Below are 23,598 nucleotides of genomic sequence, written 5' to 3' on the forward strand. Positions count from 1 at the left end.
CCTCATTCATGAATTGGATCTGCCAGGCTCGCTGATAGCGCAGACTGGGTTTGCCAAATCTAGTTTGCTCTGACTGGTAGTGATAGCAGTGGATACAACTTCAGACAGCTGTGGCAGCAGCAATCTCCACTCTCCAGTCTAGGGATCTAACCATAAATACGCTAATGGTGTGCTGCTGGATGGCAGCCAGCTCTGCACTGGCTTCTGCAACGCCTTCCTACAATCTGAAGCACAAAGATAACCTGATGCTCAGAGCACTCGGCTGCCAGGCAGTCAGACTCAGAGAACACTCAGTTTGGCTTCCGATGGACACAGCTCCCGCTGAGCGGTGTGGGATGCGCCAAGGGTAAACACTGTCTGCTCACCTCTCACCTCAGAGGACAGAGTTGCTCCAGATATGCTGACTGCCCGGGTTCAGCACAGTCCTGATGGTGATGTTGGACTACGACATGCATATGGTCTAGTTTTATTTTACAGGGATGATAATTCAGATAAAGGATTCCTCTCCTGTTAATTCCCTCCAAGCTGAAAAGACTTGCTGGTAAGTGCATGAGAAGAGCATTCTTCAAGATACAGGCTCACGCTTGCCAACTTCCAGGGTGCCCTGATCTCAGACCCTGGATAGGCTGCAGGGACACGGGGAAAGCAGATCCACTTCTGGGTACATCAATTGGCCAAGGGAAGCAGGCACTTAGGACTGCTCCCTCTGTCATCTGCTAGTTATCCTCAGACTGCTTAGCACCAGCGACTTCCCATCCCTGCAGCCACACCACATCTCTTTCCCAAGAGTGCTGCAAGCCAAGAAGGAGGATTAATGCTGCTTCTGAACTGCATTAGCTATTGTGTGCATTTTCCACTTGGAAGCTTCTAGCATACACTTAATATCATGTAAAGTAGAAATAAGAATAATTAGCAATTAATAAATCATCTGCCAAGTTTTGAGCTTGTATTTTCCTCTATGGTCTGATCTTCTGACATATCCCCAGACTTTCCTATACAATTAATTCTGCCTCCCTTCAGACTTTTTTATACAATTAATTGAGATACTACCAATCAGGCATCATCCTGATAGATAACTTCTTTGATCTATGGGGAAAGGGATGTGCCACAGATTACTCCATCCTTCTTTTCTTGTCTTCCTGGCATTCCCAACCTTTGATGACTAGATCTCCCTATTTGATGATTACAGACTCTCAGAGCAGCATCTCAATATTTATTTGATTTACGGATCCAAACTTGGTGCTAACAGTGCCCTGTAGCATTTTATTGCACTCAGTAAATAACTCCAGATTTATTGGTCCTAAAAGAGAACAAGGCTAATGTAATTTATTTTTGTCTAGCTATCTGTTGCTCCCTCTAGTAACTTTTAACCCATCTGCCCCTTCTGGTCTTGCTGAGATCTCAAGGATGAGATGTTTCTGCAGCTGTTAGAAAAACAAATGGCTGGATGGAGACAAAAGGCCAAGGTACAAGCTCTGTAGTGGTTTGCTTGCTTTGTTCTGCTTGCTGATCTGCCAGCACATGCACACAGGAGCAGGTAACTCCGAGAAGGCCATACAGTGCTCCTCTTTGTCCAGACAAAGTCAGGAAATGTGACAGGAACCTGAGGTGCTGCCTATGGGATGCTGAGGCACAGAGGTTCTGGAGTGGGGAGGCAAAAGCCTTCCTCTTCCTGATGAAGAGGCACAGTAGGTGGTAAAGAGGAATGGAACACTGGTGTTATTCCAGTCAACAGCCTCAGCAGAGTCAAGCATGAAGCTACAGAGACACGATTTTCATGGCCCACATGTCTTACTGTCTAAAAATGTTTGGGTCATGTTGTCACTCATAAAATCTGAAGATCTTTCCCCATGAAGAGAGCAGAGAGGTGACCCCCACTCTGCAGCGTAATTCCAGCTCGCTGCCTTTGGTGCCAGGGATTATCTCTCTCCCTACTCAAGATTAACAACAAACCGTAATTCCCCTCAAGAAGATATCTCTGAGGTCCCGAGTGAGTTCTCGTGCCCTGGGGTAAGATCCTTGAGCCAGTAAAGACGGCGAGTGCCTTGCTATGACTTCTGACCAGCCAGCACTCCATCTAAGAGGCTTAGGCTGCTGCAAGGCTGCCAAAACCCTGCGGGTGCTGCGAGGCTCACAGGCTGTGCCCACCTCCCACCGGCACCCGCTGACATCCCGCCACTGATGGCTGGAAGCGCTTAATCCTGCCTGCCCCGCTGTAAGATGGACTGCCCCCAGACATCTGCCCTGCCGCTCTGTGCTGAGCCATTCCTTCATGTGTCATCCAGAACAGCTGAGCCCAGACTTTCTAAACCCACATAAACTAGTATCATCAAACAGTTCCTGTAGTCAGGGAGGACTGGTTTGTCACAGGTAGCAGGAAAGAGCGATAGGAAGCACGAGGTTTAGTGTGCAAGGAGAATGTGCTGAGAGAAAGCAATAAAGCAGCTCCACAGTGATAAGGAACAGTCAGGTCAGCTCTGGAAGAGCAACTATCTGCACGGGAAAGGCTGGGTTTTCCTGCCTAGTACTGTAGAGTGTAAAAGGAGGACTAACACAGAGAACCCACTTCTCCAAGTAAAAAACAGATCTGTGTTTGAAAGAGTTTATTGGGGACACTTCCAGCTACACAAACTGCTGTCAGGCAGTGCCTACTCTCCTTTCTGTATGCTCGTGTGTGTGTGTGTATAAACAGCTGTTCATCCAACATGCGTTGCCTTTAGTTGGCAAGGAGTGGAAGGTGAAAGGCAATTGGATTACCTCACAAGTTCCTTAGGGGTTCAGAAGTATAGTTACAGCATTGGGCTGGGGTACACAGACATGCTTCTTAACTGTACGTGTTAAAACAGAAGGATGCTACTTAACGGTTCTTAGAAGCTATTTAAATGTGGTAGCTAAAAATTAAAGATTAAATGTATTAGTATACCTAAGCCAACATTAACATCACACTGTAATCAGCTGGGAGTGATTATCAACAGAGTTTCGTATCATAGTTCCATGGGGTGTTTTCCAACTACTTTTTCTATTATAAAAACCACCACTAAAGCTATTTCATAAGTATTAAACACACTCAGTTCCCTTCTTGACCTTATTTTATGATAATAAAACTGGAGTCAGAGCTGTGCACATGTCAAGGCAAGATGTGATGTAAAGCAGAGAACATACAACAAAGTTGTATGTTTGCAAAGTGCTGAAACAGGAAAGGATGCTTATTCTTCTAAACACTGTGTTTTCAGGTGAGCATTTGATGACAGGACATGTCACATCTAATAACAGACACCTCTGGAACTAAACCCTCATTAATAATTATGCTGATAGTGTGGAATCACAAGGGAAACACATCAGTGTTTTCCAAATCCAACCCATGTTTAGATACCGAACTTTTCATCTTGTAGAGGGCAAATACATCATTGTGCTACCAGGCAACATTTCAAAATACTTGAACCTGCACCACAATGGCAGCAAAATCAGTCCCAAACGTTCCATGTGCTTCCCCAGTCTGCTGTTGAGTCTCCCAAAGCTGCCTGTATCGCAGTCTAGTAAAGCAATGCTCCCTTCCGTCATGACAATAATTCTTATTAAATAACCATTCAGCCTTTAAAAAGACATTATGAAGTGTAAAAATATATTCCAAGTAATTTTTAATACCATAATGTTAATTACTGCCGCTAGAGGATAATGTCAGTGATTAACTGTATTTCTCCCAAATATGTTTTAAATTGATTAATATTTTTATGAAGATATGTCAGATTTATCTAAATTAAAGCTGACTAGCAGTAAATGATAGGATGCGAGGCAGAGATATCATCTCATTGTTCTTATTGTGCAATAAGCAAAGGAAGGTAGAGCAAAACCTTCCTGGCTCAGCCCAGAAGGAAATGGCTGTGTGGAGCAGAGCTTCCCAAGCCCTGCCCGGTCTGGTTAAGCCCCATCCCCTGCCTCCCACCGCACGGCCTTCCCAGAGAGCTTCCAGTAACATCCACCTAACCAGGAGTGTTGCAGAATAAAGAGGAGACCCACTGAACACGCACAACGATGTGAAGTTCAGCATTTTATGTGATTCCAGGCCCAGGGTTCAGCCCCTCAGCCCTTGCTCATGCCAAATGTTGTGTTTACTATTTGCTTTTGCTGTTTCCTCCCCCCCACCCTTTGCCAGACTCAGCCAACAGCTTGTTTCCAGCACACAGAATTCATTGTGTGGTAGGAGGCTGGCTGCAGCTCTGACATACCACCCCTGGTGAGCACTGCTGCAGTTAGAAATAAAAGCCCATCACATATGATATATATTAACATTTTCAAAATCATCCTGTTTTCTAAAAATAAATAAATAAATAAAATTCTAAATATTGGACAACAGTCTGTGACAAATGAGATATGTAATTTGTTTTACTTTTTGTCTTTCCTAAGCAAACTCAGAAGCTGTGGTTCTCAGGTTGTAATTAACTCCCTTGAAAATACTCATTGGTGTTTCAAGAAGTTTCATAGCATCTTCTCATAATTCAGCATCATGCATCTGAATTAAAATCTGAATGTAAAGTAGGAATGCTTTTTATATTAATGACTGTGAGGCTAAGCAGACATTCAGAACTGATTAAACACTGTCTCACAGTGACTGGCTGAGCTGCAAGAGAAAGGCAGCTTCAGACTCTAAGTTTATATGGGAAATTCTGTTTCCAGCATGGAAGCTCTGGAATACATTGCTATAGTTCTAACTACATTAACAACAATTCTATCACAGTTTTCTAATGCTCTGAAGTTCTACTGGTGGCATAATTTTAGCCCAAGTCAGAATCTAGAAATTAATTTAAAGTGGTTTAAAAAGTGGTCTCAAGATAGCTGTGACAAAGCAGCTTGCAGCTTTTAACCTCAAACAGAAATTATATTTTTAAAATACAATATTTATTTTGACATGGCTGGTGGTGGTAGTGTGAGCTTTTTCCTGGATGATTAGTTTTGTAAAGTGTGTAATTTAAGTGTGGAATGTGTCCTCCATGGTTTATGACATTTACAATCAAAATGTAGTAAGTAGCCCTCTCCCAGGGCTATCCTAAGTCTTCAGCTTTTAGTTCAGGAATTTAACCTAAATCACCAGCTTTTCTGGAATAGTGTTCTGGTGCTTCCAGGACAGATGATAAAAACCCCAGTAAAAATGACTCTTTGCACAGTGGCAGTGAAGACAAAGGCTTCAAATGGAAACCAATTCCCCACACTGGCTGCGCTGCATTCCCTTCCTCTGCCAGAGCACTGTTTCTTGCAAAGTAAGAACGTCCTCCAATTAAGCGAGCCATTCTCTGCTCCCTCATTTGTCACTGTCTGGGAGCACTCCATCAGCAGCACTTCTTCACTTCTCCTTCTGTCACTGTGCTAAAACTACCTTTTTCTTGGCTGAGAACTTATTAGCACTGTCCATCTCTCCAGGGATGAAAGATGGCTGGAGCCTGTCTGCACCACTCAGCTTTCCTCCTCTGCTCTGTCCTTCTGAGGGAGGAAGGAGGTCAACAGCCGACACCAGCTTATGAAGGGGACAGTCCAGTTCCTCTGGGCTACACCCATGCACAGAGCCGGGCCTAAAAGACACATTTTACTGTAATCAGAGGCCAAACACAGAGCTCCCTGCTCGTCCTGTGGGTGCTGCAGGCCTCTGGACCAGGTTTCAGGTAGCATCTCAAGGGCCTCGTCACCAGCAGCCCGCTGAGACAGTAACACCTGCACATCCTCAGGGACTGTGGAGTGTGCCATTCACTGTCTACAGCAGTTACTGTGCTTGATGCACTCAAACAGCTTTACATTTCACCTAACAGCACTTCTCTTTACTCCCTCAATACTCCTGTATGCTTATTTCCAACGAGCGATGGTGGGGATTGTATTGAGACAATGCAATCCAGTGAATCACCCCACAGAAACGTGGTTCTGATGTCAAACATACCAATAACCAGTTCACCAAAGACCACTGGATTCAACAGTAACAGAAAGCATATTCAGGAGGCATGAAAGAGCCTGCAAAAGACTCACAAACTCTATTTCACAGCACCAACCTAGTGACAGAGTACCTCCTGGACAGCAGAGCCTGTGCTGCTGCCCACAGGAGCACACAGTACAGAATGCTTATGTGAGACCTTAAAACCACCCTCCTATTGACCACGTACCCACAACACAAGGAGGAAGGGACAGCAAAGTTAACTTATCCTGAGGCACCCGCTGCAGAAATGGCTGGGCTCTGTCCTCAGCATGAGCGTGTGTAGTCAGCGAGTGTCCAGGACAATTGACAGTCACGTGCAGCAGCAAACACATCACTCCCTGGCATGTATTTAAGAAGGGAAAGTAATTTCCATCACAGGCGCTGCACACCCTGGCCGGTATTAAGATGGGCTGTTTGACACCGTGCAACACCCCCTTCTCTCAGAGGAGTGTTCACAGCTCACTCCTTTCGCTGCCTGATGTTACATTCCAAATGAAGAAATAATCCACACATGTCCAGCTAACTAAAAGCCACACTGTTCATCTTAAAACCTCCATAAGCTAGAACTGGCTTCCCCTTAAAGTTGTCTTTACCTTGGGAGTCTGCAGAAATGCAGTGTGAGGGTGTTCTGCACTGTGCAGAGCAACGGAGGGGTAGAAAAGTGGCTGTGCACTGCACTAACTGCACTCTGCTATCATAGACTGTGAATTACAAATAGCAGCAGTAATCATGTTTCAGAAATGAGGATGTAGCTACAAAGCCTCCCAGCTCCCACTGCACCAGTGTTACAATCCCAACAAGTTAAACCACTTGCTCACTTATCACAGGGAAAGTACACAGGGAAGAGAAAGGAAAATCTGGAAAGCCACTGCTTTCTGGAGACTCACAGGAGCCACAGCTGAATAAAACAACTCAGACTCTGCAGGAAAGCTTGCTCTTGGGTTTATGGTTTTTACATAGCTTTGAAATGGCCTCTTCCTATTTCATTTCCAGCAGTAACCCTAAGTAAAGCACACTACTGGAACACAACTGTGATAGCTAACAACCCCTAAAGGCAAAACAGCTATGATAAAAAAGCATCTGGATTGCCTGGATTCATGTGAGCAAGGAAAAGTCCTGTTTCTCCAGAACCTCCAAAATGTCTCTCCTGAATGTCAGAAAAGAAGGGACAAGAACCTGAGCAAACTGCACGTCGCTGAAAAGAGATGCCCACTGCTGGCCTTCCACCTGGCTGCTCGCTGGGCAGAGCTGGGCTGTCTGCAGCTCTGGCCTCTGCTAACAACAGCCTGTCCACAAACAACACCACGCTCATCCCAGTGTCAGAGGCCAGGCAAAGTTTGTCGTGTTGACAGAGCTTCCCTTCATAAAACACTTTCAGAGCAGGTTGGCAACATCAACAGAATGTTTTCAAGAGGGCAGAAAGAGCAAATGAACATTCCAATTGAAACAGTTTTAACAGTGTTTGGCCTTCCATTGTGTGTCTTCAGTTTTCTGAAAGACACGGTACAGAAGGGGTAGGTGATGCCCGAGAAATCCCTCCTGCCCTCTTCCTATCTGGGGACCAGTGTGAAAAGTACAGCAGTCTCAGTTTAAAGTCTCATTTTGAGTTGATAGAAAGTGGCAACTTACAAAACTTTTAAAATACCTATCAAAGTGCCCAATGCTGTAATTTTGTACCGTTTCATTTTCCTGGTGTACACAGAGATGTGGAACAGAATTTCTACAAAAGCTGTCACACACCCTATTCTAATTCACTTTATTTGCTTGTAAAAATACCATAAATCCCTGTCACTTTTCCAGCACTACGAGTAGGTAATGCTGCACTGCCAAAGTCCCTGCAAGTATTGGCCACTCCTGGGGTGTTTCAGAACTCTGGTATAAAATCTCCACATGCTCAGATACTGGACTTGGAAAATTTGTCTTAATAGTTTTTCTTTATAAGATTTTTTCTGGACCATAAATGCACATGGTCTCAGCAGCCTTTAATCATGTGTGATGTTCTGACTGACTCTAGTAGGTCATTTAGTCATGTTTTAAATGAGTTTATGAGGGAATATAATGGCAACAAATACAGAATAACGATCCACTTGCCAAGAAGTAAATGTATGCAATACTGGTTATAGAACGCTTTGAGTAATTCCACCACTTGAGGGTCTGCACTGAACAATCTACATGATTGACTTAATCCATAAAGTTGATTAAAGACTGAAACAGTTGCTGTTGTAGCGGCCTGCTTCTGAGGTTCCCATCTGTAGCAGGAAGGCCTGAGCTGCATGTGAAGCAGTCCTGGGACTGCCCTGTTCATTACCCAAGGGATTAAAGATAGCTCCGAATAGCAGTAGCTCCTCCGTGTTGTCAATGGCAGTGGTGTGTGACCCGTTTCAGTGTCAGCCTTCCCTCTGTGCCAGGGGCCAGGTTCTGAGACAGAGGTGGTACAGGTGTGTGGGGTCATCATCAGCCAAGGTCCTAAGGTGCTGTTAAATGGCACTGGGTTTTTGCCCCCTTCCTTGATGCAGTAACTGAGTGGCTCTGAGCTGTGTTTATCTGCATGTTTACAGCAGCAAGGCTTAAATCTGAATTCAAGTCCAAGCAGCAATGAGTTTGAAGACCTGCTGTGTTACGTCGTGCATTGTACCATACAGAGAGTTCAAAGTAAAATGCCTCAGTGTGATGATTAGAGAAGTCAGGGTACAGAGGATGCAGTCAGAATCTCTGTACTTCCTGGCTCCTACATTAGCTCGGATTCTGAACGTTTCATATATGAGACAAAACAAGGCTTGTACCCAAACCTCCCACCATCTGGCATCATTGTCCTTGAAAGCATGGTGGCAGGAAGGGTGGGAGATGGGCAAAGAGCGAATGCGCAGAGCAGAGCGAGACTGGGCAGGGTCCCACCCTCCTCACACCCTGAGGAGCTCACTGCCCAGCTCCGGGGCCAGAGCAGCTCTGACTGCGGCATGGGGCCCCTCAGAAGAGTGACTCCACGCAGTTCGGGAGCTGCCCAGGCGGCAGCAGTGCAGACAGATCAGGTGTCACACCTCACTACAAGCGGTGCCTTTATTAGAGGTCACAGCTTGAACTCCCCCCTGCGTCAGGAATCCCAGGCAGCCCCACCACAGGGGCGGATCAGCAGGCACACAGCGCAAGCATCCGCTCTTCCTCCCACTGCTCTGACTCCTTCCCCAGAAGAAAGCAGGGAAATCCCACAGTAACTGCACACCACAGCCCAAAGAAAGCCCCTTCTTTAACCAAATATGAGCAAATGTCCTGCTTTCTACAGTTCCAGGAAGATATGGAAAAGACTAGTGCATATACTTTAAATGCTTCAAAATCCACATGCCAATGCAGTAGTAGTACACTTAGAGAAAACATTCACATCTACTTTGATCTACAGCACAGAATAAAGCCATCCACCACCTAACAATCTAAACCTTCCTGAATTATACCCTTTCTTTTATAATTATATCAAACTTGGGTTTCTAAATACATCATCTGTAATTTGTATGCATATATATTTATATATGTATATATATTTAAGAGATAGGTGACTATAAAATACACAAATAAACATCCAAATTAAAATTGCAGCAGAACTGTTCATCACAAAAAGAAAATGCACCTGAGCATGACAACAATCCGTACTGTGGTCTAACGCAAGACTAAGAAATAAGTTGCCTGGGACCTCAGAACCACGTGTAATGTCACAACAGTGCAACGTGCACTTTTTCCTTGCCTTCAGTAACATAAACCCATAGTAGCAGATACCAAATAAAAAAACAATATAAAACATAAGATAATCATCTTTCTCTTGCCTTTCCCTTAAGAGAGGAAAAAGAAAAAAAAATAAGTGAAAACTACCCATGACTTGATGCTCTCCAGAAAAGGATTCGGCTGTTTTACTAGTGGGATGATCTAAGAGACTCCTGAGCCCGCTCTCTTGGTGGGTGTTACAGCCCTATGGAACATCCCATTAAATCTGACTGTCAGCTTTAACTATCTGCATTTTGCTGTAACAAAGCATGGAATAAGGCATAGCTTGATGAGCTGAGCAAAAACTCCAGGCAGAAGGAGACAAAGATGCAAACCCAGTATTAGTCAACCAAAACAACTCATTAAAAATAAATACAGTAACTAATTTCTCTACTCAAAATGGCTTTCTCCTAGTGTTACACTGCTTGCACTAGGAAAGCCTCACTAGTTCCCAGTCTGAAATGAAGAATGCTTCTAATCTTCCAGACCCTGTGCACTGTTGATTCTCACTGACATCCAGCAATATTTGCTTCCCAGCGCTCATTTCAGTGCCAGCATTCCAGATACTGAGAAAGCCATAAAGCCACTTACGTAAATTGTTTGGGGGGGGTCTCGTCTCCATGTTTTCATAATGCTGCACGTGTACCACAATGTTGAGATCTCGTTCCATGTGATCTGTTGTACAAGGACCCTGAGGTCGCATAACGTCAGCAAGAGCCCTGAAAACCAAACCAAACCAGAATGAACATGCAAAGTCTGTGAGGCATCACCAAAATGTACCAAGTTTCGGGTTTTACTTAGTTTGAAATGCAACCTTTCATAATGTCTGCTGGAGAGAATCAGCTCCGCTCACAGCAAAATCAGGGGGTCAGATTCATCATGAGACTTGCACCTAGGGATCCTTTTAGGCTGTCTTACAGTGTGCTAGCAGCACTACACAAACACATTCAGTTCTTTAGCCATCTTGGCTTTGTAGGAACATAATGAAGCCTGCTGAGAGCTGCAGAGTTCTGCCATTGCATGCGCTCAGGTACACTGCTGTCTTGGTGGAGCTGAGCACCACAGCACCTGGTCCCACTCCATTGCTGCCACAAGCCAGTGACCTTCACACCTCCATTAACAGCAGGGCCTGGCAAAGCCAATTCCCAGGCGTGTGTTTGCACAGAGCACCACACAGCACACTGGTCTGGGCCATTCTCATTCCCAAACGTCTCCACAGTTCAAAGATCCCGTGATTTTGGCGTAGAAATGCGTAGGCATAGCACTGTTCTCCATAGGGATTTAAGCTTTTCCCATCCAGAAGGGGAGATCAAAAATGCCTTTTCTAACTTCTGAGGGTATCCTAGTCATTAAGATGGAGCAGAGCTTGCACAGGAACACTCCTTGCCGCTTTGAAGCCAGTTCAGAAACAGGATGAAAGCTTTATGCTAGCACAGGGAGCAGGCAAAACGATTCCTAGCAGTTAGGCCAGGCCCAACCTGATGTCAGTGGTGGATGGTTTCTGCAGAGCTGCAGGCAGTAACTACATCTGAGAGACAGGTTTCATCCCTCTCTGGCGTATCTCCTACGGACTGGTTTCACTGCTGAACGTCCCACTGAGCCTCAGTCCATCCTTGGGCATACAGATGAGCTCACACCTGTATCAGCCCTGTGCACCCAGAGCTCATCACGGAGTTTTAAGCTCAGAAGCTCCCAGCATGACAACATCAAACTCTGCCTGTGATTTTGGGCTATGAAGTGTTACCACTGACTTCAGCAGGAGCAGGATTAGCCCTTAGGTCTGAGCCATGTTGCTCCTGGCAGAACTACAGTGCCCAGGAGAGGAGCTGGCCCACCTGCAGCAGCCGTGTCCTTCGGCAAAGAAAAGCTCTGGTACGTGTTCCCAGTGTCTCCAGTGTTCAGGGAAAGGCTTTTCTATTCAGGTCAGTGCCTCACTGGCCATTATTTGCCTCCTTTTTGGTTTACTAGTTGTAATATTTAGACCACTTGAGGTTTTTTCTCTTTTTTTTAAGGGAATGGATACATTTTCTGGGCATCATGCCCGGTTTAGTTTAATTTTCTGCAAAATTATATACAGTGTCCCAGATACTGCATCAAGAAAGACTATTTTATAAACTAATAAATAAATAAAAATAAGCACATTCACTGGTGAAAGTCACGGCGAGTGCCAGCTCACTCCTCCACTGTGCTTCCCTGACGTGATCATTTCTTGATCAAGAAGCACTGTACTTTTAAATATTAAAAAGTAGTTTCATCTGAGTCCCAGACAGACAGGAACCCTGAGCTGGATCTTCCTTTCAGATGGCAGGGACGCTGCTGTGGTACACAGCTGAGTGCCACTGATGCTTCATTGTGTTTACAGCTAGCATTATGCTATTAAAATATTAGTTACAGCTCTGATCAACATGTTAGAGATCTCTGTTGATACTGAAAAAGGTCAGAAGACAGTAACCAAATGATTAATGGTATCAGAGCAATGCTCCCTTTTAAAGCAATGCTTATACAGCACAAATAGCAGAGCTGGCCTACATAGAAGAAAAAATCAAAATTCAACAGAAGAGATCTCACAGAGGTATGTAGGAAACAGTGTGAAAGGAAAGCACTGGAGCAAGAGTGAGGCCCAAACCCATAAATATCTAGTCAGTTTATGCAACTACGTCTCTGTACAAAGGGCATTATTGGCATCAGTATGACTTGTAATTGCAGAGGCAGCTGGACACATTTCTGGGAAGGGAAGAACCACAAAGGAAAGTTCCTAACTTCAGCGTGGGAGTTAAAACAGGTCTGGTATTACAGGGATTAGTATTCCCTCACTTTGGAGAGTGGGCTTTCAGACATGCTTTCCCCATCGCCCTTAATCTGATGGCAAATATTGTTCACTCTGGACTTTAAATAACATCCCAGAGGATAGCAGATTAACTAATGCCTGGCTGTGAGAATGCCAGCTGAGTTTTCTACCATTTTAGGGTGTCTTTTTTCACAGGGGTTTTAAGGAGTTCACTGTCCAACTCCCACTGCATTAAGAGGAAAGAAGTTCTGTTTTTAATAGCGTGACACCTATGGTTACACTACACGAGCCACATTGTACAGTCTTCTAAGGGCTGATAACAGAGAGCTTGTTCTTATCTTCCACTGGTGTCAGGGAGAGCTACAGATGTGTTGCAGCTCATCTCACAAAGCAGTGCTGTTCCTGCCCTTTGTTCTTCTCGGGATTTGCCTGTAGAATGAAATGGATAAGGGAGGTTTGACCTGGACATGACAAACTCCTTGAGCAGACGCTTCCCTGGAAAGCTTCGGGTGTGCCAGGGGAGCACACCTCCACACGCCTGTCCCGCCCAGAGACCGGCACTCTGCTCATTACCTGAAGAGATGCTGGGGTGGGTCCCACTGGGGAAATCACACACACAGAGCATGTTTATCTGCAGCCTTGCTGTACTGAAGGGTTGGGGTTTTAAGGAAATGCCAGACAAGATAACCTTCTGATCAGGCGGCGGTATCGATAGGTCCTGTGCTTTGATGCTGGCCGCAGTGCTTCAGCAGTGGTGAACTGTTTCCTACACATGAGTTCACAGCCCAGAGCTATCCAAGTGTCACAGAACTTCAGCATTTCTCTTGCCCTAAGATTTTTCTCTGTGGGTATGTAACACTCTTCCCAGGTGTTATAAAGCATGTGGAGCCAGGAATTTCCCTTATGGGCACATGCCTAAAACACAGGTTATTTCATGAAAGGTCACTTGTCATATTTTGCCTCCAAAACTGGGTCAAAATTTCACACGTAGGATTCAGCGTTTGGGAAGTCAGACTATTTTTGGCCCCAGGTATGTACGTGCATTTTGAATGACCAACAAAAGACTTAACTTGTGAGCTCAGCACATTGTGAAGGAAGAAAGGGGAGCTCAGATGGTTTGCAGTATCTGGAAGACTGCTAACAGACTGGCAGCAGCATTGCTTCAAGAAACAGGAGCTATAGCACGGCGTGATTGTAAATATTGTCCTTTCAATTCTTGGTTTGTTTGCACATTCTCCACGAGGATTAGGGAAGAAGACAAAGGTGTGCTTTTATTTACAGAAAAATCTGTCTTGAAACAGAAGTAAAGCTTTTCCTGCTTCCACTCATTTTCCAGAGTTCATTCTGCCCTTCACCCGGTGCAGCCTGGCAGTCCCACTGATGGAGTCTTCAGCAGCAAGAATGTGCTGCCCTCGCATGCCTAACGGAGCTTCTAGACCGGCTCCAGGAGGCAGATCAGCTTTGTTGCCTGTTAGGCACAACACTGCCACGTTCGTTCCCTCTGCTGCATCTGATGACATCTTACACCCTCCTTCTCTTAGAAAACAGTGTCCCCTACTCCGTTTGGAGACTACTGTTCCTGACCCTGAGCCCAAGGGACTACTGCCCTCCTTTTAATGTCAAGTGACACATTCAGAAGTGAGGAGGATGAAGCAGGCAGAACGTCATCGCGGGATGTCCAAGGCGCAGTGTGCCACGCAGAGTTGGTGCCATGCTCCCCTCTCCATTTTCATCTCCCAGACTCACAGCTCCATGCCAACAGTAAGTGTTTCACTGAAAAGCACTGATCTATCGGCACAGAAAATGTCAACAGTGCCCCACTTGGCCTTTTTTCTCAAAACAAAAGGCAGTAACAAGCTTTCTAAAAGAAGGACACATTTTGACTCTCTTCTCCTGGATGGACTCACACAGTGGATTCTTTTTTTTCCTGTGGGTTGTTTTCACTAAATAAATACATTTCCCTGATGCTTTTTCATTGTCAAGCATTTCAGGAAAATGCAGTGGAATGAATGGCGTGCTCTTGGCTTGTTTGCGTGTAGCAGTAAACAGAACGGAATGACAGGCGAGTGCGTGAACACTCCCGGGCTGCAAAGTTTCCTTTAGGAAGGCTGTACGACTCGCCTCCACAGCTAACTGCCAGATGAAATAATGCAAGGCACTAATAAGTGTGCCACAGTTTCACTCCCTACTTAAAAGTCACTGTGCTTATTCCCACCTGTCTCTGTTCATGTTTTTAATAAGCTTTTTAGTAAATCTCAAATGGAAATATGCATCATTTACACTGATTGTGTTCTGTTCACTCTTTAAAAAGCAATCAGCCCTCAGACGGCATTATGCATTGTGTTTTCAGCAAGCACCCCCTCCCTAGATGAATGTGTTCAGAGGAAGGACAAGGATTCAAGTGTTGCGTGTGGCCATTGGCTAGGGAAGGGGAAGGAGAGGATCTCAGCTAAGGAAACAGATGACAAATCAGTCTCCGTGTGTTTCCTGCTGCCAGCCAAAATGGAGTAACACTTAGTACTTGGGGCTTGGCCTGCCTCAAGCTCTCACTGCACTGCTCTTTGGCTTGGATCGGTACAGCAAGAATAAAAACAAGTCAAAAGCGTTCTTTTGGGTTTGCTTTTCTGAAATGGTAGTGATGAGTATTATGAGAGAAGTTCAATCTGAATATAGGCTGCATAGGATTTGAATTGTTGCTGCTACTAACTGTTTAAACATGTATTATTTCTGAGGCATTGCAGCCTTTTTTTCCCCAGCACATCAGTAGCGTAAAATGAGCTGGGATGGAATATTTTAGTTAAACACACATTCGGGGACAGAAAGGTTACTTCAATTCTTCCCTCAAGGAGCAGGTTTTTTGATTGCCGAAGGGATTTACAAACCTAATTCCTTTCCAAATTAATGGCAAGCTCCCCCCGCCCCCAGCTGAAAGGAGGGGGAGAACTTTAAAAAAAAAAAAAGAAAAGAAAAAGCTGTAACTGTGGTTTTTCAGAACATGACTAGCTATTATGTATACTGAGTGGGTGACTGTTTTTCCATGTGATCATGACTTTCCAAGTTTCTATATAATCCTGACTCGAACGTGTTCATGGCAAGGAAAGTACAAGATCTCAGACACCGTTAAGTAATCAGGGTAACAGACGACCTTTTCTAAGAACCACTTCAGAAACCTAATCGTTATGCACACACGACTGGAGCATCTCAGAATGATTTCCCAATCCCCTGCAATTCTATCTCCATACACTAAGGCAGAATATCCCTTCAGAATACTTCACACCTGTACTTTAGATAGCAAACATTTCTATGTGTGGAAATGGGACCTATAAAAGCTACATATAAGCAGGGATGGCTACAACTTCACTCTGTCCCCGTCTCTGTCACTGTAGGAGACCTGCCTCTTTGCCTGCATGAAGGCACTACAGCAAGAGGCTGAAACCAGGGAGAGCTTTTTCCACACAAGCTCTGTAGCTTAAGGATAAGATTTTAAAAAAGAAATTGGGACCCATGTATTATTTTTCTCAATTTGGTAGTTGAGAATATTCAGAATGCCCGAAGGATGATTATACCTCGCTCAACAAAAACACCTTTGCAGAAGTAGCACTGACACACAATGTTGACTGAAATCTCAGCACTGTGCTTTGTTCCTCAGTAGTAAATGCTTATCCATATCAGCCAGTTTATAAATAGCAAATTATTGCAAGTGATGCATTTGCAGGAGCATTTCTGTGGCTTTCCCTGTGTATCTCAGGAGCAGCAGTTAATCAAAAGTCACACAGAAACTTCAGTAAAAAAATGAGGCTCCAGGTGTTGAGTTGATCTCTCAAACTGCCTTTCAAAGGACGACTCCATCTAAGACTGTGGAGTGCACCATGACGGGTCAGGGCACAAGGCAGCTCTGTGCCACACCGCACAGCCAGGGGAAGGTCTCCTCTCAGTGTCACCTCGTGGCCAAGGGTGCCCAATATGCCGGAATCTATTCACACTCCTTATGGGAGCTGCTGGGCTCTTTCCCCCATGCCTCTCTCCACATCTGCTTTACTTGCACGTGCCTGGGATTAGCATAAAGCATCAGACAGACTGCAAACTTGACCGATGCGTTACGCTTTGGTGTTGAACTGCTGTGGCAGCCTGGGTTGAGGCCCCGGGCTCTGTCCCGAGCTGCCCACCTGCCTCTCCACACCAGGCAGCCCGTGGCTGCGCAGGGGGTACACAGTACGCCCAACTCTGGGCGGGAAGGTTCTCTTTGATGTACCTCACTGTGGATACAGAGTATAACACACGCATGGATGGATGAGACAAGACTCGCCTATTCCCTTTTTTACCTCTCAACAGCAGCTCAAAAAAATATCAATAAATTCTACAGTAGCTTTTCCTTTTTTGTGTCTCTCTCCTCCCCTCCACCCTGGCTCATTTTCACACCTTAGAAATTTTACAAATAGCTCACACACACTTGCAAGGGCTGGGGGAGTAGGGAAGGTCCTGCCAAAACCATTTTGCAGCTGGAGAGGGAGGGCGAGATGACATTTGTTTACATCCTTCTGTTAAGTAAAAACATTTTCCAAGCTTTGAAACAGTTGGAAGAGGGAACCCATCAGGGTTTCTATAATTCAGTGTTGCTGGTTTCAGGGTTGGGTTTTTTTGTTTTCCTATTCACACACACAGTATATCTGGGAACACTTGCTGAATCTTGTTGGGGAGAGGGTCAGACACTGCAGATAAAAATGGACTGCTGTCTTTGCAGACTCCACAGTTATTTCTAGTCCTCCTCGCCATGCACGTACTTTGATACCCTGGGCTTGGGGAACCGCGGGAGCTCCAAAGTTGGTCTCTCCTGGTTGCCTTGCAGGGGAACACAGCCTGTTTGTTTGATAGGAACACATGGGCTCCTCTTTTTTTTTTTTTGGGGGGGGGGGGAGGGGAGAGAGGAAGAGGGCACGGGGGGGCTGGGGGGAATGTTAGCAGGGAAGGGGACCCTGCTGCCTGGCACTCGGCCTTACCTGGACATGTGCTCCCGCTGGGGTCTGTGCGCCTTCTCCAGCCCTAGTTTGGTGAAGATCCCCACCAGCACCATGACTGCCACAACCCCGCAGATGATGTAGACAATGAGGTTGGTTTTATCCCTGGTAGGGTCGTGTAGAGGGTCGTCTATGCGGGAAGGTGGCTTCCCAGTGTTCATCCACAGCGGCGTCTCGTAGTTTGTGCAGGTGCTCTGATCCAGCCTCGTCTTCTTGAACTTGCAGCAAAACCTGAAGCCACAAGTGCCGCAGCAGAAGATGAACTCCCCCGAGCTGCAGTTGAAGGGGGGGTCCCACTGCCCCATCACGTCAAAGTAGCCCCTGCAGAAGTCCGGGGCGGGCGGTGGCTCGGAGGGGTCGGGCTGCTCCCCGAGGCCGGAGTGGTTCCCTCCCGAGAGCACCACGAAGCTCCCCAGCTGCTGGCCAGCCTTCTCCTGAGCCCGACACACCAGCGTGAGCAGGTCCGCCGCCAAGTAGCCGACGAGCAGCCGGACAAAGCCTTCCATCGTGCCGCGCAGCCCCGGCTCCGCGCCGCCGCCGCCGCTCCAGCCGCTGGATGCTGCGCCGCGCCGGGAGCTGCACATAAAGCGCCGGTCAGCGGCCGGGCGCCCCCGCGCTCGCGCTCAGCACCACGGACAGCCCCGCGCGCCCGGCCCGGGGCCGCCGCCCCCGGCGGTGTCCGCAGCTCGCGCCGCTCCGGGGAGCGAGCGCGCGGCACTTGTGGAGCGCGCGGCAGGAGGGGGAGGAGGGGGAGGAGGAGGAGGGGGAAGGACCGGGGTGGGGGGGTGAGGTGGGGGGAGGCGGCGGGAGCGCGGGGCACGGCGCTGCGCGGCGGGCTTGGGGAGAGGGGGCCGGCCGGAGGGGCGTGGAGCGGGCCGCGGGGCGGGAGGGCTGAGGCGAGGGCGCTGCAGGGGCGGGCGGCGGGCGGGAGGGCGAGCGCGGAGCCCGCCCGCGCCGCGGTGCCGGGGCGCCCGCCCCCCGCTCCCCCGCCGAGGGCTCTCGCGCAACTCCCTCCGCCGGCCCCGGCGCCCGCCGAGCCCCGCCACGAGCCCGCGGGAGGCGCTGGCCGCCCGGGCAGGGCGCGGGAGGCTGGACGGGCTCGCCGCGGCATCCCGCTGCCAGGGAAGGGCTGCCGCCAACGGGGAAACCCGTCTCGGCGGGCAGCGTGCGGGAGAGGGCCAGGCGGGGCGGCGAGCCCGGCCAGGTCCCCGCGGGGGGCTGCGCGCCGGAGCCCCTCCGGCCTGCCCCCCCTCCCCTCCCCAGCAACCCGGCCGCGGCCTCCCCCCTCCCTAGCGGCCCCGCAGCGGGGCTCTCCCCACCCGCCAGCAGCCCCCTCTGGGGCCGGCCCCCCTCGGCACCTCTGCGGGACTCCCCCCTCAGCCTCCCCGCCAGCCCTTACATAAGAGACTTCCCGCCCGGGCGGGCGCTCCCCACAGGTGCGTCTCCAAAAGAGCGGGAGCGCCTCCTCCTCCCCTTCCTCTTCTCCCTCCTTCCGCGCACCGCGCTGAGGGGGCAACGGTCCGCGCGCGCCGGGCGGGGCAGGGGGCGCGAGGCGGACCCGAGCGCGGACAGCGGTGCTGCACTGCCGGGGGCGGGGGGGGGGAGATGGATGGACGGGGACGACACAGGGACAGGGCCCGGTGAGGGCGGGGGACACACTGCCCAGTGAGCGGGGGGGGGAGCAGGGGAAACAGGGACACGGCCCGGGGAGGGGGTGATGGACACGCTGCCCGGTGAGGGGGGCGCGCCTCGCCCCGGCCGCCGCTCCCGCTGGCCACTTACCTGTGAGGCGCGGGCGGGCCCCGGCGGGGCGGAGTCCATGGGGCCGCTACGCCGCGGGCAGGAACGGGCGCTGCCCCCCGGCGCGGCGGGCGCAGGTGCAGCCTTACACGGCCGCGCTGCCCCGGCACCGCGGCTATCGGCAAGCCTCGGTACAAGGCCGGTCCGGCGGGCGCCGGAGGACGCAGTGGGGCTGCGGGTCGGTCGTAAGACCCAGAATTCGATTAACTTCGCCCAAACAGGGCAGCGGCTCCAGGACAGACTTTTTAGGGACTCGCTCCCCGTCCCCGCCGTTTAACTCCCTCCCGGCCGCGCGTGGGGCTGGCAGCCCGCGCCGGGAGCGGTAACGCCATCCCGCATGCTATGCTGCCACCAAACGTAGAGACTCGGCCCGTTACGGCGTGATCTAACCGCGCGGGCCGCTGCCCGCCCGCTGCCCTCCCCCGCCTCAGCACCGCGGGCGGCGGCACGGAACGGCTCGGCCGCGAGCCTGGCGCTCTCGGCCGGGCGGGAGACCCGGAGCCCCGCCGTTCCTCGGCAGAGCAACGCCAACAGCCGGTCCCGGCCAAACCCAGCCTTTCTGGGCTTTAATATTTAATTCCTGAAACCTCCGCCTCCTCCACATCCCCTTCCAAGCCTCCCCTGAAATCCTATCGTTCCTCCCTTGTGTCTCTCTGCTATTATTTATTATTTAACACTTTGTGATGCAGTTTGTGCTGAGAACACTGCACGGAATGAATGTGTTCCCTGCTCATTACTGCATCTGGGGACTTTTAAGGTCCAGTCCTGGCAGGCGCTTAAGATTATGCAAGGTTCTCTGACTGCTAAAAAGCGGCTTAAATATTTTGCATGATTAGCGCTATGCATGTGCAGAAATAATAACATTAAACGTTATTTATTTTACAGGCTACTAATCCCCACTAACTGCGGTACAAGTGTCTCATTTCACTGGGTCCCTGGGGGTTTCTGTAAGAACTCCTGATAGCAAAGCAGCCCGAAGGATTCAGGCTAGACGTGCACTTGTGGGACACAGGCCCACGCAATCAGCAGCGGACCCTGCATGGCACGTGCTCAGGGAGGCCGATGGCTGGTTAAAGCCCCTTAGAAACAAAAGTTTCCTGTGGTGCCATCAGACTTTGTCTTGCCCCACAGTACCCTTGCTGATGGCCTGTCCCTCTGGCTGTTACCTCCCCATGCCTGGTGGTCACGGTGGCAGTGAAGGTATTTCACCCGCGCCATGCCTGGCAGTTCTAAGAGTGGACCAGAGCTGCTCTAGAACCCTCTTTGCTCAGCCTGTGGCAGGGTGTTGTAACACCTTCCTGGAGGGTAGCTGTAAGAACACCCACACGACCTAAATACAAAACTAAGTGGTGTAACACTGGCAACGGGACAGCTAGGTGAGAGAACTGGGCATTGCACAGAGTACCGAGGCACGTCTGGGGTCATTATGGGGTTTTATAAAGCCTTTCTCAATGAGGCCAGTCAACAAACTTCTAATTTATTTCAGCTGTCTCTATCAAGCTGAGAAACGTGAAAGATTTCGCAATTTAGCACCGTCTCCTACTTTCAAGGCTTCTCTTTTGGACATCGCTTTAAGGTAAGAATTATCTCATTTTCTGCAGTTTTATCCCATAAGGAATGCATTTTGCCTTTGAAACAATTGAGAAGATGAATGTTTCAACTAGATCCCACAGAACTGTCTTTATTCAAGCACATATTCGTTTACTTAAATGAAATACTGCATTTTAACTACAGACCTCACACAAAATTAAGTATTCCTATTGTATTTTCCTCTAACTCACTTGTTTTTACTGTGACTTTCACATGTGGGTCAATGGCAATGCTTGCTGTTCAACTTTGATCAAGAACATAGGCAGAGAGGTTGTGTTTGGTTTTTTCCTTTCTGGTAAATCCTGCAGCAGTACCTGAATGCATACACACTCATACTCTGTGTTAATGTATCTGTGTACTACACGTGCTCAATTCTGGTTAATTGTATACACTCTTGGAAGCAATCCTTGTAGGGGGTTTTATGTAAATACGAGACTTTGAAAAAGAGTAAAATTAGGAGAGGAAGTTAACACGTTAACATGAATGTTGAGGTGGTGAGAAGTGTGAAGACGATAGGACAATTAGTACATAGGGAGCAACTGCAATGACCACGTTCCAAATTCTGTATTTCTTTTTTTCTTAATAACAATGTTGATCAACCTTTGAGTATTTCCCGGGGACTGATTAGAGAGAACAGCCCTTTGCTGAGCACTGAGTCAGTGGAGCTTTCTAGCCAATTATTAATTTCCAACAAAATAGCTCAATCATTATTATTAATGGACATTCCAGAGCTGTGAAAATCTGCCCAAAAAGCAGCTCAACAGGCCTGGTCTCAGGCACTATTGATGTGAAAGGTAATTTGTGATAAGAAATGCCATGTGGAAACCAGAATGAAGCAGTCGATGTCTGTTTCCTTGATGGCTATTTCATACTGTGATGGGATGTTTGGATGCCTAGATACAAAATGCATTGCAGCTGGAGAACAGAAGTGGCGGCGATGCTGTTGTAGCAGCCCAACTGGCAGCGTGTTCGTGATCGCCAGTCTTTGAAAGTACAGTTAAACCTCAGGTGTCTGCTGTGGAGCAGTGAGGGGGCTTGGGACACAAAATACCTTGGCTGAAGCAGCAAGACGTGTTAACAAGGAGGCTGCAGGTGCCACGAGGTTTCTAGATCCTGCAAATAGTCCTGTGACATACAGGTATTGTGAACAGCCCAGAATGACAGGAGATGGAGGTTTGGTTCAAACACCTCTCTGTTCTCGAGTCAGCAGGTATAACACAGTCCCCATTGCTGCTGATGAGCTTTGTCATGAGGCTTTCCCATGGCTGCTGGGCTGGCTGGGTGTTTACACACATGTGGTTCTAGAGCTGCTCCTGGTCACACAGCCAGCACCGTTAACTGGAACACCTTACAAACAGTGAGCATTTTTAGTTGTTGGCATCAAGTCTGAAAAACTGCACTTTGCACATAGCAAAGGAATCACCACCAAGGCATCTTAATGAGCCAGGAGGTGCTTCTTGAATGAAAAAGCACGAGCGACCCGTTTCCACGGCTCACTGAGGAGGAAGGTAATTTATTGCAGTTCTACCTTAAAGAAATTACCTTTATCACCTAATATTTTTCTCTTCAGCCTTCTTGTAAGACCAAAACTGTAATTGCATGGGTTGGGGTCGAGGCAGGCAGTAACAGCATTCACATTTGGAGCTGCCTTCCTGAAATCCTGAGAGTTCTTATGGCTTCAGTTTAATTCAAAGGAAATTCAGATAAATTTAGAAGGTAAATTGAGTACTTGCAAATACCCAAAAGGAAACACGTCTACTGCAGACATCTTCAGTGTACAGCAGTGGGGAAAAAGTGCCAAAAGGTCTAAAGCAGCTTCCAGCAGTACAACTGGAAAAAGAGCTGTGCCCTTGGGCCTGCCTGTTGCACAGCTACTCCTCTGGTTTGGATCAGGGACAGCTCCAGCCAGTTTCCGGGCACTTCTGAGTTGTAAGAGTATTGGAAGACCTGTGAACAAGGTGTGTTTCTGCTTGTTAGAAATTAGATTGCCATGGAAATTAAATCAGTCACTGGCCAGGCGTCAGAAGACTGCTGCATCTGACAGAGAAGGCTCTGTAGATCATTCATAACACATGCCAACAGCATTGTTGTCTTGTTAATAAAACAGGAAAGAAAGGCTGCAGAGGATCAAAAAAACCTTAAAACCCCCCTGCTTTTGTGTCCCTCTAGCTGAAAACCCAACCACCTTTGTTCCCACGAGTTCAACTTCTCAAGGCCAACAGGAAGCCTTTCTAAACAGTCCTGAAATAGCATTAGATTTTTTCAAGGTTAAAGTCAGCCTAATCGGCCGCACGCCGTGCCCGAGCATAGAGAAGCTGTGCTTAGGCACAGAATTGGACACACAGCAGAGAAAACGTCCTAATCCTCTGCTGGCAGGCTCTGGCATGTGCTGGAAGAGCCGAGGAGCTGATGGAACCAATACCTCCTCTAAACAGGCCTCCATAACTGAGACGAGAGGTAGACGAGTTTCAGCCTAGAATGTGCCTTTTCCAGGCCGAAGCCAGAGCAGGCCGGACTCAAACCAGGGAGTCAGTTCTACCTCTGCTGACCTCAAGGGCTGCAGACCTGAGCTGTAAACCTCAGAAGTGAAGAACTGGTTTCTCACAGAAACGCAGAGTTGCTCTATTCCCTAACTAGCTGTTTTAGCCACCATATATTTTGCATGTCTCCCAAAATGTACTGTCAGGCAGCCAAACTCA

The 23,598-nt window shown here is 48.2% G+C and overlaps 1 protein-coding gene across 1 annotated transcript in view; it reads right to left on the reverse strand.

The window, feature by feature from the left end:
• Nucleotides 1–18,140, reverse strand: part of SHISA9 (shisa family member 9) — a gene marked incomplete at its 3' end in the record, with an annotated part of 148,970 nt that extends 130,830 nt beyond the window's left edge. The window contains exons 1-2 of the mRNA XM_084271139.1: nucleotides 17,492–18,140; nucleotides 10,298–10,425 (exon numbers count right to left, since the gene is read on the reverse strand). Coding sequence (XP_084127265.1) covers nucleotides 10,298–10,425; nucleotides 17,492–18,093 — 730 coding nt within the window. The 5' untranslated portion in view covers nucleotides 18,094–18,140. The remainder of the gene's footprint in view (nucleotides 1–10,297; nucleotides 10,426–17,491) is intronic.
• Between the last annotated feature and the right edge of the window lie 5,458 nt (nucleotides 18,141–23,598).

Source organism: Gallinula chloropus, assembly GCF_964237585.1.
Source record: "Gallinula chloropus genome assembly, chromosome: 15".
Taxonomy (NCBI): Eukaryota; Metazoa; Chordata; class Aves; order Gruiformes; family Rallidae; genus Gallinula; species Gallinula chloropus.